The 16571-nt window shown below is 56.1% G+C and overlaps 1 protein-coding gene across 1 annotated transcript in view; it reads left to right on the top strand.

Moving 5' to 3' along the window:
• Nucleotides 1-16571, top strand: part of LOC144953264 (glycine receptor subunit beta-like) — a 48881-nt gene that overhangs the window by 11957 nt on the left and 20353 nt on the right. The window contains exons 3-7 of the mRNA XM_078883834.1: nt 4329-4438; nt 5250-5317; nt 5667-5896; nt 9958-10040; nt 16300-16440. Coding sequence (XP_078739960.1) covers nt 4329-4438; nt 5250-5317; nt 5667-5896; nt 9958-10040; nt 16300-16440 — 632 coding nt within the window. The remainder of the gene's footprint in view (nt 1-4328; nt 4439-5249; nt 5318-5666; nt 5897-9957; nt 10041-16299; nt 16441-16571) is intronic.

The raw sequence follows: 16571 nt of genomic DNA, 5'->3' as shown, positions 1-16571 counted from the left end.
GGCAGTGTGCTTATGACCGGCTCCGGTTTAACAGCAGAGGTCTCACTCCGAATCAGTCGAGCGGCAATATCTTTTCATCAGTTGCGTAACGCTGTGTGGAAGCTACCTGGTCTGTCGCTCCGCACGAAGCTTCAGGTCTTCTCGGCCACGGTCATTCCCTCCCTTCTCTACGCTTGCAAAAAGTTGACCCCCCTAATGGAGCATCTTCGCCGGTTGGAAACATTTAGGCTGGCCTGCCTACGATCGATCCTGGGTTTAACCTGCAGGCTGGATTGTGTGAGGAGCTCACAAATCCTTGAAAGATCTGGATACATTCCCATCGCTTAGCTCCGAAAGGCAAGGCTGCGTTGGCTGGGTCATGTAGCCCGCATGCCCAGCCACCGCATGCCTAAACAGCTTTTGTTCGGCCGGATCAAGGGGGCTAAACGGGCGCGGCACGGGCTGGAGAAGAGATGGAGTGATGTGGTACAGGAGGATGTGGAGCTGAGTGGACTTGCCGATGACTGGTACCAGCGGTGTCAAGATCGGCCTCAGTGGAGGAGGCTCGTGAAGGACGCTACTGGGCAGTTGGAGGCAGTCGCCCTCCAACAACAACGGAGGGCGGAGGAGCGACGCTCACAACAACGAGCGGAGTGCCGGGTGGCTAAAGCACAGCAAGTTGGTACAGTAGGGGGCACAGGTGGTGCATCAGCCAGTCATCTCGGTCATCTCGGTCAGTCGACCCGTAGCACCTGCTGGGTCTGCCCCGTGACCTCCTGCCAGCGGGCGTTCGACACTTCACGTGGCCTCAAGGTGCACATGGCCTGGCACAAGCGTCGTGGTGACGTCACCGCCACTTAGTGGCGAATGGCGGTTGTTGTTGTTGTCTGTGTGAGTTCGGCAAAAACAACCCCCTACCTCCTCTTTGGTGACGGATGGCAATGCTGTGGTGAGCAACGCTGTGGAGGGCAGTGCTGTGGGGGGAGGGCCAATTCAGATTGACCAATCCCCTCGTGGCGTCTGTGACCACCACAGTGGCCAAACGGGGGCTCTGGACGGGTGCGAGGGGCTGGTAACCCCTCCACCTTCAATGAATTACCACCAAACCACGATTTAAACTTTCATTAAGCTTGTGCCGGAGGCCCCGGGGGGACAGGCGTCTATGACGTCTCCTGGCCAAACCCCATTTGGCGGAGCCAGGAGATTGAATCTTCACCCTCGGGGCTCCTCCAGAAACAATGAAAAACCACTGCGGATGGCCACGTGGAATGTTCGAACGCTCACTGCGGAGGAGAGGCTGCCACTCCTCTGTCGGGAGCTGGACGGTACCCGCCTGGATCTCTGTGGTATTCAGGAGGTCTGGTGGACCGGCTCTGGCTCTTGCCAACATGAGGGGTGGACAGTCCTCTACTCGGGGCAGGAGACTGCCAAACAACAGGGAGTGGCTCTTCTTCTGAATAAAAGAATGAAGGGGGCATGGGAGCGTGGCGGTGAGGTGTGGGAAGCTGTAAGCCCCAGGATATTTTGGGCTCGCCTTCCTATCAACCAGAGGTGAGGAGTGGTGGTTGTGGTTACTTATGCCCCCACCGAAGACGAACATCCGTGGAGGGATGCAGGCAAAGCCGATGAGTCAGATGCCTTCTATGACCTCTTATCACAGGTGCTGGCTAAAGTGGCCCCTCGGGATAGAGTCATCTTGTTGGGTGACTTCAATACCCGAGTTGGTCATGATGCTGGCACCTGGTCTGGAGTAATTGGAAGGCATGGGCCAGATCAGCTCAATAACAACGGTAGGAGGCTGCTAGATTTTTGTGCAGCCCAAGGGCTTATAATTACCAACACGCTCTTCCGGCATCGGCGCATCCACACATCATGGATGCATGCCGGGTCCAAGCAAAAACATCTGCTGGACTACATAGTGACGGACCAGCGGATGCGAGCCCATGTCCTTGACACCAGGACCTACCGTGGAGCTGATCTGCCCTCTGACCATCGAGTAGTCATCTGTAAGATGCGCCTGCCATTCTTCCACTCCGGTGGTGGGTGTACACCCAGGACCCCATTCCAACCTGAAAGTGGCCTGGTCTCAGTTAGTTGATGAAAGTTGCAAGCAAGAATTTCATCATCGCTTGCGGCTGGGGTTGGCATCGTCCCCCACTCTTGATGTTGAGGGGAAATGGGTGAGGTTAAACCAAGCTGGATTGTGTGAGGAGCTCACAAATCCGTGAAAGATCTGGACAAAGTCCCATCAGTGAGCTCCTCCGGCAGGCAAGGCTGCGTTTTCTGGGTCATGTAGCCCACATGCCCAGCCACCGCATGCCTAAACAGCTTTTGTTCGGTCGGATCGAAGGGGCTAAACGGGCGCTGCACGGGCTAGAGAAGAGATGGAGTGACGTGGTACAGGAGGACGTGGAGCTGAGTGGACTTGCCCATGACTGGTACCAGCGGTGTCAAGATCGGCCTCAGTGGAGGAGGCTCGTGAAGGACGCTACTGGGCAGTTGGAGGCAGTCGCTCTCCAACAACAACGGAGGGCGGAGGCGCGACGCTCACAACAACGAGAGGAGCGCCGTGTGGCTAAAGCACAGCAAGTTGGCACAGTAGGGGGCACAGGTGGTGCATCAGCCAGTCGTCTCGGTCATCTCGGTCAGTCGACCCGTGGCACCTGCTGGGTCTGCCCCGTGACCTCCTGCCGGCGGGCGTTCGACACTTCACGTGGTAGCCTCAAGGTGCACTTGGCCTGGCACAAGCGTCGTGGTGACGTCACCGCCACTTAGTGGCGAATGGCGGTTGTTGTTGTTGTGTGTCTGTGTGTCTGTGTGTCTGTGTGTCTGTGTGTCTGTGTGTGTGTCTCTCTGTAAGGGTACATAATGGCATGGCTATGGGTGTCTGTCTCTGTGTGTCTCTGTCTCTGTGTGTCTCTGTCTCTGTGTGTCTCTGTCTCTGTGTGTCTCTGTCTGTCTCTGTGTGTCTCTGTCTCTGTGTGTGTCTCTGTGTGTCTCTGTGTGTGTCTCTGTGTGTCTCTGTGTGTCTCTGTCTCTGTGTGTCTCTGTGTGTCTCTGTCTCTGTGTGTCTCTGTGTGTCTCTGTCTCTGTGTGTGTCTCTGTGTGTCTCTGTGTGTGTCTCTGTGTGTCTCTGTGTGTCTCTGTGTGTCTCTGTCTCTGTGTGTCTCTGTGTGTCTCGCTCTGTGTATCTCTCTGTGTCTCGCTCTGTGTGTCTCTGTGTGTTTCTGTCTTTGTGTGTCTCTGTGTCTCTGTGTGTGTCTCTGTCTCTGTCTGTCTCTGTGTGTCTCTGTGTGTCTCTGTCTCTGTCTGTCTCTGTGTGTCTCTGTGTGTGTCTCTGTCTCTGTCTGTCTCTGTGTGTCTCTGTGTGTCTCTGTCTGTCTCTGTGTGTGTCTCTGTCTGTCTCTGTGTGTCTCTGTCTCTGTCTGTCTCTGTGTGTCTCTGTGTGTCTCTGTCTCTGTCTGTCTCTGTGTGTCTCTGTGTGTGTCTCTGTCTCTGTCTGTCTCTGTGTGTCTCTGTGTGTCTCTGTCTGTCTCTGTGTGTGTCTCTGTCTGTCTCTGTGTGTCTCTGTGTGTCTCTGTCTCTGTGTGTCTCTGTGTGTCTCTGTCTTTGTGTGTCTCTGTGTCTCTGTGTGTGTCTCTGTCTCTGTCTGTCTCTGTGTGTCTCTGTGTGTCTCTGTCTCTGTGTGTCTCTGTGTGTCTCTGTCTTTGTGTGTCTCTGTGTCTCTGTGTGTGGCTCTGTCTGTCTCTGTGTGTCTCTGTCTCTGTGTGTCTCTGTGTGTCTCTGTGTGTCTCTGTGTGTCTCTGTGTGTGTGTCTCTCTCTGCGTCTCGCTCTGTGTGTCTCTCTCTGTGCTGCAGCTTCTGCTGCTGTTTGCTGATGATGTTGCTTCTGCTGCTGCTTCTGATGATGATGCTGCTCCTTTTGCTGATGATGCTGCTTCTGCTGCTGCTGATGCTGCTGCTGCTGCTGCTGATGATGTTGCTTCTGCTGCTGCTGATGCTGCTGATGCTGCTGCTGATGATGATGTTGCTTCTGCTGCTGCTGCTGCTGATGATGATGTTGCTTCTGCTGCTGCTGATGCTGCTGATGCTGCTGCTGATGATGATGTTGCTTCTGCTGCTGCTGCTGATGATGATGTTGCTTCTGCTGCTGCTGATGCTGCTGATGCTGCTGCTGATGCTGCTGATGATGATGTTACTTCTGCTGCTGATGCTGCTGCTGATGCTGCTGCTGCTGATGATGATGTTGCTTCTGCTGCTGATGCTGCTGCTGATGCTGCTGCTGCTGCTGCTGATGATGATGTTACTGCTGCTGCTGATGCTGCTTCATCCGCCGATGGCCACGTCAGCCAAGCCAGCCCCAAGGAGCTCGCCAAGTTCGCCTCCGGCAACTCCACAAGCAACATCCTCAACCGCATCCTCTCCCGATACGACCCTCGCATCCGCCCCAACTTCAAGAGTGAGTCCCCCCCTGCCCCCCCCTGCCCCCCCCCCTGCCCCCCCCCCTGCCCCCCCCTGCCCCCACCCTGCCCCCCCCCCTGCCCCCCCCCTGCCCCCCCCTGCCCCCCCCCGCCCCCCCCCCCACTGCCCACCCCCCCTGCCCACAGACAGAGGTGTACACTCCACTTCCCCAAGGTTTGGGCAGCGAGCGAGAGACTCAGACTGAGTTCCCGTGCGCCAACAATTTAAACTTTGTGGTGGAGGGGGGAGCCCCACGTGACTGTCTGTGACGTGGAGCCCCACGTGACTGACTGTGACGTGGAGCCCCACGTGACTGTCTGTGAAGTGGAGCCCACGTGACTGACTGTGACGTGGAGCTCCACGTGACTGACTGTGACGTGGAGCCCACGTGACTGACTGTGACGTGGAGCTCCACGTGACTGTCTGTGACGTGGAGCCCACGTGACTGACTGTGACGTGGGGCTCCACGTGACTGTCTATGACGTGGAGCCCCACGTGACTGTCTGTGACGTGGAGCCCACGTGACTGACTGTGACGTGGGGCTCCACGTGACTGTCTGTGACGTGGAGCCCACGTGACTGACTGTGACGTGGAGCCCCACGTGACTGACTGTGACGTGGAGCCCACGTGACTGACTGTGACGTGGGGGGGGGGCGTGGTTAACTGTGACGTGGGGGGGCGTGGCTAACTGTGACGTGGGGGGGGCGTGGTTAACTGTGACGTGGGGGGGCGTGGATAACTGTGACGTGGGGGGGCGTGGCTAACTGTGACGTGGGGGGGGCGTGGCTAACTGTGTCTGACGCGTGCAGAGTCCCCGGTGAACGTCAACCTCAACATCTTCGTCAACAGCTTCGGCTCCGTGCAGGAGACCACCATGGTGAGGTGGACGCTATAAGTCATCGTCATCATCGTCATCATCGTCATCATCGTCATCATCGTCATCATCATCATCATCGTCATCATCATCGTCATCATCGTCATCGTCATCATCGTCATCGTCATCATCATCATCGTCATCATCATCATCATCATCGTCATCATCATCATCGTCATCATCATCATCATCGTCATCATCATCGTCATCATCGTCATCATCGTCACCTTCATCATCATCATCATCGTCATCCTCATCATCATCATCATCTTAACTCTCTCTGCTCTCCCCTCTCTCTCCCTCTCCCTCCCCACCCTCCCCCCCCCCCTCGTCAAACTCCCCGTGCCCCCAGGACTACCGCGTCAACATCTTCATCCGCCAGAAGTGGAACGACCCGCGCCTGCGACTGCCCTCCGACTTCCAGGGCTCGGAGGCGCTGACCGTGGACCCCACCATGTCGCGCTGCCTCTGGCGGCCCGACCTGTTCTTCGCGAACGAGAAGACGGCCAACTTCCACTCGGTCACCAAGGACAACACCCTGCTGTTCATCTACCGCAACGGGGACGTGCTGCTCAGCATGAGGTGATCACACTCCACGCACCTCCACTCCCTCGCCTCCACACGCATCCCTCCACTCCACTCTCATCCCTCGCTCCACTCGCATCCCTCCCTCCCCTCCACTCTCGCTCCCCTCCACTCTCATCCCTCCACTCCCTCCACTCTCATCCTTCCACTCCACTCCCTCGCTCCACTCTCATCCTTCCACTCCCTTCACTCTCCACCTTCCCTCACCCTCCCCTCCACTCCCCTCCACTCACATCAGCCTCCACTCCACTCGCATCCCTCCCCCCTCCTCCCTCCCTCCCCTCCACTCGGTCACCAAGGACAACACCCTGCTGTTCATCTACCGCAACGGGGACGTGCTGCTCAGCATGAGGTGATCACACTCCACTCCACTCACATCAGCCTACACTCACCCGAAGCCTACACTCCACTCGCATCCCTCCACTCCACTCTCATCCCTCGCTCCACTCTCATCCCTCCACTCTACTCTCATCCCTCCACTCAACTCGCATCCCTCCACTCCACTCGCATCCCTCCACTCCACTCCCCTCCACTCTCCTCAGCCTCCACTCCACTCGCATCCCTCCACTCCACTCCCCTCCACTCTCATCCCTCCACTCCCCTCCACTCTCCTCAGCCTACACTCCACTCCCCTCCCTCCCCCACCTCCCTCCACTCCCTCCCCTCCACTCCCCTCCCCTCTCATCCCTCCCCTCCACTCCCTCCCTTCACTCCACTCTCATCCCTCGCGCCACGCTCATCCCTCCACTCCCTCCACTCTCCTCTCCACTCGCCTCACTCCCCTCCCTCCCTCCCCTCAACTCTCCTCCCTCCACTCCCTCCCCTCTCCTCCCTCTCATCCCTCCACTCCCTCCTCTCCACTCCCATCCCTCCCCTCCCTCCCCTACTCCCTCCCTCCCCCACCTCCCTCCCTCCCCTCCACTCGGTCACCAAGGACAACACCCTGCTGTTCATCTACCGCAACGGGGACGTGCTGCTCAGCATGAGGTGATCACAATCCATGCACCTCACATCCCTCGCTCCACTCTCATCCCTCCACTCCACTCGCATCCCTCGCTCCACTCGCATCCCTCCACTCCGTCCACTCCCTCCCTCCCCTCCCCTCTCATCCCTCCCTCCACTCCACTCTCATCCCTCGCTCCACTCTCATCCCTCCCCTCCCCTCCGTCCACTCCCTCCCTCCCCTCCCCTCTCATCCCTCCCTTCACTCCACTCTCATCCCTCCCCTCCCCTCCATCCACTCCCTCCCTCCCCTCCCCTCTCATCCCTCGCTCCACTCGCATCCCTCCACTCCCCTCTCATCCCTCACTCCACTCTCATCCCTCCCCTCCCCTCTCATCCCTCGCTCCACTCATCCCTCCCCTCCCCTCCGTCCACTCCCTCCCTCCCCTCCCCTCTCATCCCTCCCTTCACTCCACTCTCATCCCTCCCCTCCCCTCCGTCCACTCCCTCCCTCCCCTCCCCTCTCATCCCTCCCTCCCCTCCCCTCTCATCCCTCCCTTCACTCCACTCTCATCCCTCCCCTCCCCTCCGTCCACTCCCTCCCTCCCCTCCCCTCTCATCCCTCGCTCCACTCTCATCCCTCCCTCCACTCCACTCCCATCCCTCGCTCCACTCGCATCCCTCCCCTCCGTCCACTCCCTCCCTCCCCTCCCCTCTCATCCCTCCCTTCACTCCACTCTCATCCCTCGCTCCACTCTCATCCCTCCCCTCCCCTCCATCCCTCCCTTCCTCCTACTCCATAGCCATCACCACCATCAGCACCATCATCACCATCACCACCATCACCATCACCACCATCAGCACCATCATCACCATCACCACCATCACCATAATCACCACGGTCATCATCACAACCACCATCATCACCATCATTATCATCATCACCACCATCAACACCATCATCACCACCAACATCATCATCACCATCACCACCATCATCATAATCACCACGGTCATCATCACCATCATTATCATCATCACCACCATCAACACCATCATCACCACCAACATCATCATCACCATCATCACAACCACCATCATCACCACCATCATCATCACCATCATCACCATCACCATCATCATCATCATCACCACCATCACCACCATCATCATAATCACCACGGTCATCATCACCATCATTATCATCATCACCACCATCAACACCATCATCATCACCACCATCATCACCACCATCATCATAATCACCACGGTCATCACCACCATCATTATCATCATCACCACCATCATCATCACCATCATCACCACCAACATCATCATCACCATCACCACCATCACCATAATCACCACGGTCATCATCACCATCATTATCATCATCACCACCATCATCATCACCATCATCACCACCAACATCATCATCACCATCATCACAACCACCATCATCACCACCATCATCATCACCATCACCACCACCACCACCATCACCATAATCACCACGGTCATCATCACCATCATTATCATCATCACCACCATCAACACCATCATCACTACCAACATCATCATCACCATCATCACAACCACCATCATCACCACCATCATCATCACCATCATCACCATCACCATCATCATCACCATCACCACCACCACCATCACCATAATCACCACGGTCATCATCACCATCATTATCATCATCACCACCATCAGCACCATCATCACCATCACCACCACCACCATCACCATAATCACCACGGTCATCATCACCATCATTATCATCATCACCACCATCAGCACCATCACCACCATCACCACCATCACCATAATCACCACCATCATCATCACCATCATCACCACCACCACCACCACCATCATCACCACCATCATCATCATCACCATCATCACCACCACCACCACCATCACCATCATCACCATCACCACCATCACCATAATCACCACAGTCATCATCACCATCATCACAACCACCATCATCACCATCACCACCACCACCATCATCATAATCACCACGGTTATCATCACCATCATTATCATCATCACCACCATCAACACCATCATCACCATCACCATAATCACCACGGTCATCATCACCATCATTATCATCATCACCACCATCATCACCATCACCACCATCACCACCACCATCATCATAATCACCACGGTCATCATCACCATCATTATCATCATCACCACCATCAACACCATCATCACCATCACCACCATCATCATAATCACCACGGTCATCATCACCATCATTATCATCATCACCACCATCAACACCATCATCACCATCACCACCATCATCATAATCACCACGGTCATCATCACCATCATTATCATCATCACCACCATCAACACCATCATCACCATCACCACCATCACCATAATCACCACGGTCATCATCACCATCATTATCATCATCACCATCACTACCACCGTCATCATCATCACAACCATCATCATCATCACCACTATCATCATCATCATCATCACCACCACCATAATTATCATCATCACCATCACGGCGACATGCTGCTCAGCATGAAGTCTTCCACCACCAACACCTCCACCACCACCTACACAACGACCACCACCACCACAACCACCACCACCAACACCACCACCACCACCAACACCACCACCAACACCATCACCACCACCAACACCACCACCACCTCCACCACCACCACCAACAACACCACCCACACCACCACCACCACCACCACCACCATCACCACCACCACCAACACCACCACCACCACCAACACCACCACCAACACCATCACCACCACCACCAACACCACCACCACCACCTCCACCACCATTACCACCATCACCACCACCACCAACACCTCCACCACCACCACCACCTCCACCACCACCACCATCACCACCACCACCAACACCACCACCACCAACACCACCACCACCACCACCACCACCAACACCACCACCACCTCCACCACCATCACCACCATCACCAGGATCAGAGACATGAGATCAGACGTGGTGCTCGCCACAACTCCCTTTGCCCAACAGCACCGTGTGGGCTACACGGGGCCCCTTTGTCTTTGTGCTGCGTGCAGACTCTCCATCACGTTGTCCTGTCCCATGGACCTCACGCTCTTCCCAATGGACACGCAGATGTGCAAGATGCAGCTGGAGAGCTGTGAGTCGCTGACTCACCAACAACTCACCACCAACTCACCACCAACTCACCACCAACTCACCACCAACTCACCACCAACTCACCACCAACTCATAAACTCACCACCAACTCACCAACTCACAAACTTACCAACCTACCACCAACCCACCACCACCAACTCACCACCAACTCACCAACTCACCACCAACTCACCAACTCACCACCACCAACTCACCACCAACTCACCACCAACTCACCAACTCACCAACTTACCAACAACTCACCACCACCTCACCACCAACTCACCAACTCACCACCAACTCACCACCAACTCACCAACTCACCACCAACTCACCAACTCACAAACTTACCAACTTACCACCAACCCACCACCACCAACTCACCACCAACTCACCACCAACTCACCAACTCACCACCAACTCACCAACTCATCAACTCATCACCAACTCACCACCACCAACTCACCACCAACTCACCACCAACTCACCAACTCACCAACTTACCAACTCACCAACTTACCAACTTACCACCAACTCACCACCACCAACTCACCACCAACTCACCACCAACTCACCACCAACTCACCAACTCACCACCAACTCACCACCAACAACTCACCACCAACTCACCAACTCACCACCAACTCACCAACTCACCACCACCAACTCACCACCAACTCACCACCAACTCACCACCAACTCACCACCAACTCACCAACTCACCACCACCAACTCACCACCAACTCACCACCAACTCACCAACTCACCAACTTACCACAAACTCACCACCACCTCACCACCAACTCACCAACTCACCACCAACTCACCACCAACTCACCAACTCACCACCAACTCACCAACTCACAAACTTACCAACCTACCACCAACCCACCACCACCAACTCACCACCAACTCACCAACTCACCACCAACTCACCAACTCACCACCACCAACTCACCACCAACTCACCACCAACTCACTAACTCACCAACTTACCAACAACTCACCACCACCTCACCACCAACTCACCAACTCACCACCAACTCACCACCAACTCACCAACTCACCAACTCACAAACTTACCAACTTACCACCAACCCACCACCACCAACTCACCACCAACTCACCACCAACTCACTAACTCACCACCAACTCACCACCAACTCACCAACTCACCACCAACTCACCAACTCATCAACTCATCACCAACTCACCACCACCAACTCACCACCAACTCACCACCAACTCACCAACTCACCACCACCAACTCACCACCAACTCACCACCAACTCACCAACTCACCAACTTACCAACTCACCAACTTACCAACTTACCACCAACTCACCACCACCAACTCACCACCAACTCACCACCAACTCACCAACTCACCACCAACTCACCACCAACAACTCACCACCAACTCACCAACTCACCACCAACTCACCAACTCACCACCACCAACTCACCACCAACTCACCACCAACTCACCAACTCACCACCACCAACTCACCACCACCTCACCACCAACTCAGCAACTCACCAACTCACAAACTCAACACCAACTCATCAACTCACCAACTTACCAACAACTCACCACCACCTCACCACCAACTCACCAACTCACCACCAACTCACCAACTCACCAACTTACCAACAACTCACCACCACCTCACCACCAACTCACCAACTCACCACCAACTCACCAACTCACCACCACCAACTCACCACCAACTCACCACCAACTCACCAACTCACCAACTTACCAACAACTCACCACCACCTCACCACCAACTCACCAACTCACCACCAACTCACCACCAACTCACCACCAACTCACCAACTCACCACCAACTCACCAACTCACAAACTTACCAACCTACCACCAACCCACCACCACCAACTCACCACCAACTCACCAACTCACCACCAACTCACCAACTCACCACCACCAACTCACCACCAACTCACCACCAACTCACCAACTCACCAACTTACCAACAACTCACCACCACCTCACCACCAACTCACCAACTCACCACCAACTCACCACCAACTCACCAACTCACCAACTCACCACCAACTCACCAACTCACAAACTTACCAACTTACCACCAACCCACCACCACCAACTCACCACCAACTCACCACCAACTCACCAACTCACCACCAACTCACCAACTCATCAACTCATCACCAACTCACCACCACCAACTCACCACCAACTCACCACCAACTCACCAACTCACCAACTTACCAACTCACCAACTTACCAACTTACCACCAACTCACCACCACCAACTCACCACCAACTCACCACCAACTCACCACCAACTCACCAACTCACCACCAACTCACCAACTCACCACCACCAACTCACCACCAACTCACCACCAACTCACCAACTCACCAACTTACCAACAACTCACCACCACCTCACCACCAACTCACCAACTCACCACCAACTCACCACCAACTCACCAACTCACCACCAACTCACCAACTCACAAACTTACCAACTTACCACCAACCCACCACCACCAACTCACCACCAACTCACCACCAACTCACCAACTCACCACCAACTCATCAACTCATCACCAACTCACCACCACCAACTCACCACCAACTCACCACCAACTCACCAACTCACCAACTTACCAACTCACCAACTTACCAACTTACCACCAACTCACCACCACCAACTCACCACCAACTCACCACCAACTCACCACCAACTCATCAACTCACCACCAACTCACCACCAACAACTCACCACCAACTCACCACCAACGCACCACCAACTCACCACCAACTCACCACCACCACCACCAACTCACCACCACCACCACCAACTCACCACCAACTCACCACCAACTCACCACCAACTCACCACCAACTCACCACCACCACCACCAACTCACCACCACCACCACCAACTCACCACCAACTCACCACCAACTCACCACCACCACCACCAACTCACCACCACCACCACCAACTCACCACCAACTCACCACCAACTCACCACCAACTCACCACCAACTCACCACCAACGCACCAACAACGCACCAACAACTCACCACCAACTCACCACCAACTCACCACCACCACCACCAACTCACCACCAACTCAGCACCACCACCACCAACGCACCACTAACTCACCACCACCACCACCACCAACTCACCACCAACTCACCACCAACGCACCAACAACGCACCAACAACTCACCACCAACTCACCACCAACTCACCACCACCACCACCAACTCACCACCAACTCAGCACCACCACCACCAACTCACCACCAACTCACCACCACCACCACCAACTCACCACCAACTCACCACCAACGCACCACCAACGCACCACTAACTCACCACCAACTCAGCACCAACGCACAGATCTATAATGACGTCTTGGCCACTAGTACACTCACTGCAGGCTGACTCCCCCGTCATTACCTCCCATGGCCACTAGTCCACTCACACTGCAGGCTGACTCCCCTGTCATTACCTCCCGTGGCCACTAGTCCACTCACACTGCAGGCTGACTCCCCTGTCATTACCTCCCGTGGCCACTAGTCCACTCACACTGCAGGCTGACTCCCCTGTCATTACCTCCCGTGGCCCCTAGTCCACTCACACTGCAGGCTGACTCCCCTGTCATTACCTGCCATGGCCACTAGTCCACTCACACTGTAGGCTGACTCCCCTGTCATTACCTCCCGTGGCCCCTAGTCCACTCGCACTGCAGGCTGAATCCCCTGTCATTACCTCCCGTGGCCACTAGTCCACTCACACTGCAGGCTGACTCCCCTGTCATTACCTCCCGTGGCCCCTAGTCCACTCGCACTGCAGGCTGACTCCCCTGTCATTACCTCCCGTGGCCACTAGTCCACTAGAACTGCAGGCTGACTCCCCTGTCATTACCTCCCGTGGCCACTAGTCCACTCACACTGCAGGCTGACTCCTCTGTCATTACCTCCCGTGGCCACTAGTCCACTCACACTGTAGGCTGACTCCCCTGTCATTACCTCCCGTGGCCACTAGTCCACTCACACTGCAGGCTGACTCCCCTGTCATTACCTCCCGTGGCCCCTAGTCCACTCACACTGCAGGCTGACTCCCCTGTCATTACCTGACATGGCCACTAGTCCACTCACACTGTAGGCTGACTCCCCTGTCATTACCTCCCGTGGCCACTAGTCCACTCACACTGCAGGCTGACTCCCCTGTCATTACCTCCCGTGGCCCCTAGTCCACTCGCACTGCAGGCTGACTCCCCTGTCATTACATTCCGTGGCCACTAGTCCACTCACACTGCAGGCTGACTCCCCTGTCATTACCTCCCGTGGCCCCTAGTCCACTCGCACTGCAGGCTGACTCCCCTGTCATTACCTCCCGTGGCCACTAGTCCACTAGAACTGCAGGCTGACTCCTCTGTCATTACCTCCCGTGGCCACTAGTCCACTAGAACTGCAGGCTGACTCCCCTGTCATTACCTCCCGTGGCCACTAGTCCACTCACACTGCAGGCTGACTCCCCTGTCATTACCTCCCGTGGCCACTAGTCCACTCACACTGCAGGCTGACTCCTCTGTCATTACCTCCCGTGGACACTAGTCCACTAGAACTGCAGGCTGACTCCCCTGTCATTACCTCCCGTGGCCACTAGTCCACTCACACTGCAGGCTGACTCCCCTGTCATTACCTCATGTGGCCACTAGTCCACTCGCACTGCAGGCTGACTCCCCTGTCATTACATCCCGTGGCCACTAGTCCACTCACACTGCAGGCTGACTCCCCTGTCGTTACCTCATGTGGCCACTAGTCCACTCACACTGCAGGCTGACTCCCCTGTCATTACCTCCCGTGGCCACCAGTCCACTCACACTGCAGGCTGACTCCTCTGTCATTACCTCCCGTGGCCACTAGTCCACTAGAACTGCAAGCTGACTCCCCTGTCATTACCTCCCGTGGCCACTAGTCCACTCACACTGCAGGCTGACTCCCCTGTCATTACCTCCCGTGACCACTAGTCCACTAGCACTGCAGGCTGACTCCTCTGTCATTACCTCCAATGGCCACCAGTCCACTCACACTGCAGGCTGACTCCCCTGTCATTACCTCCCGTGGCCACTAGTCCACTCACACTGCAGGCTGACTCCCCTGTCATTACCTCCCGTGGCCACTAGTCCACTCACACTGCAGGCTGACTCCCCTGTCATTACATCCCGTGGCCACTAGTCCACTCACACTGCAGGCTGACTCCCCTGTCGTTACCTCATGTGGCCACTAGTCCACTCACACTGCAGGCTGACTCCCCTGTCATTACCTCCCGTGGCCACTAGTCCACTCGCACTGCAGGCTGACTCCCCTGTCATTACCTCCCGTGGCCACCAGTCCACTCACACTGCAGGCTGACTCCCCTGTCATTACCTCCCGTGGCCACTAGTCCACTCACACTGCAGGCTGACTCCCCTGTCATTACCTCCTGTGGCCACTAGTCCACTCACACTGCAGGCTGACTCCCCTGTCATTACCTCCCGTGGCCACTAGTCCACTAGCACTGCAGGCTGACTCCCCTGTCGTTACCTCCCGTGGCCACTAGTCCACTCACACTGCAGGCTGACTCGCCAGTCATTACCTCCCGTGGCCACCAGTCCACTCACACTGCAGGCTGACTCCCCTGTCACTACCTCCCGTGACCACTAGTCCACTCGCACTGCAGGCTGACTCCCCTGTCATTACCTCCCGTGGCCACCAGTCCACTCGCACTGCAGGCTGACTCCCCTGTCATTACCTCCCGTGGCCACTAGTCCACTCACACTGCAGGCTGACTCCTCTGTCATTACTTCCCGTGGCCACTAGTCCACTCGCACTGCAGGCTGACTCCCCTGTCATTACCTCCCGTGGCCACTAGTCCACTCGCACTGCAGGCTGACTCCCCTGTCATTACCTCCCATGGCCACTAGTCCACTCACACTTCAGGCTGACTCCCCTGTCATTACCTCCCGTGGCCACTAGTCCACTCACACTGCAGGCTGACTCCCCTGTCATTACCTCCCATGGCCACTAGTCCACTCACACTTCAGGCTGACTCCCCTGTCATTACCTCCCGTGGCCACTAGTCCACTCACACTTCAGGCTGACTCCCCTGTCATTACCTCCCGTGGCCACTAGTCCACTGGGTGGGTGGGGGGAGGTCCCCCTGGGGGTAGAGCGTGAGCCATTCTCTGTCCGCTGCTTGCCGGCTGCAGTCGGCTTCACGACGGAGGATCTCCGCTTCAACTGGGCGCCGGGAGACCCGGTGCAGATGGACGAGATGTCGCTTCCGCAGTTCGACATCAGCAACGACGACATCCGCTACGGGAACTGCACCAAGTTCTACCCGGGCACCGGTGGGCACCGCACCGCCACCGCACCACCACCGCACCACCATCACCGCACCACCGCACCACCACCGCACCACCACCACCACGCCACCATCACCGCCACCACCTTCGCACCACCACCACCACCACCGCACCGC

Source organism: Lampetra fluviatilis, chromosome 73, assembly GCF_964198595.1.
Source record: "Lampetra fluviatilis chromosome 73, kcLamFluv1.1, whole genome shotgun sequence".
NCBI lineage: Eukaryota > Metazoa > Chordata > Hyperoartia > Petromyzontiformes > Petromyzontidae > Lampetra > Lampetra fluviatilis.
The sequence above is the reverse complement of the archived record's forward strand: the minus strand, read 5'-3'. Positions and strand labels throughout refer to the sequence as shown.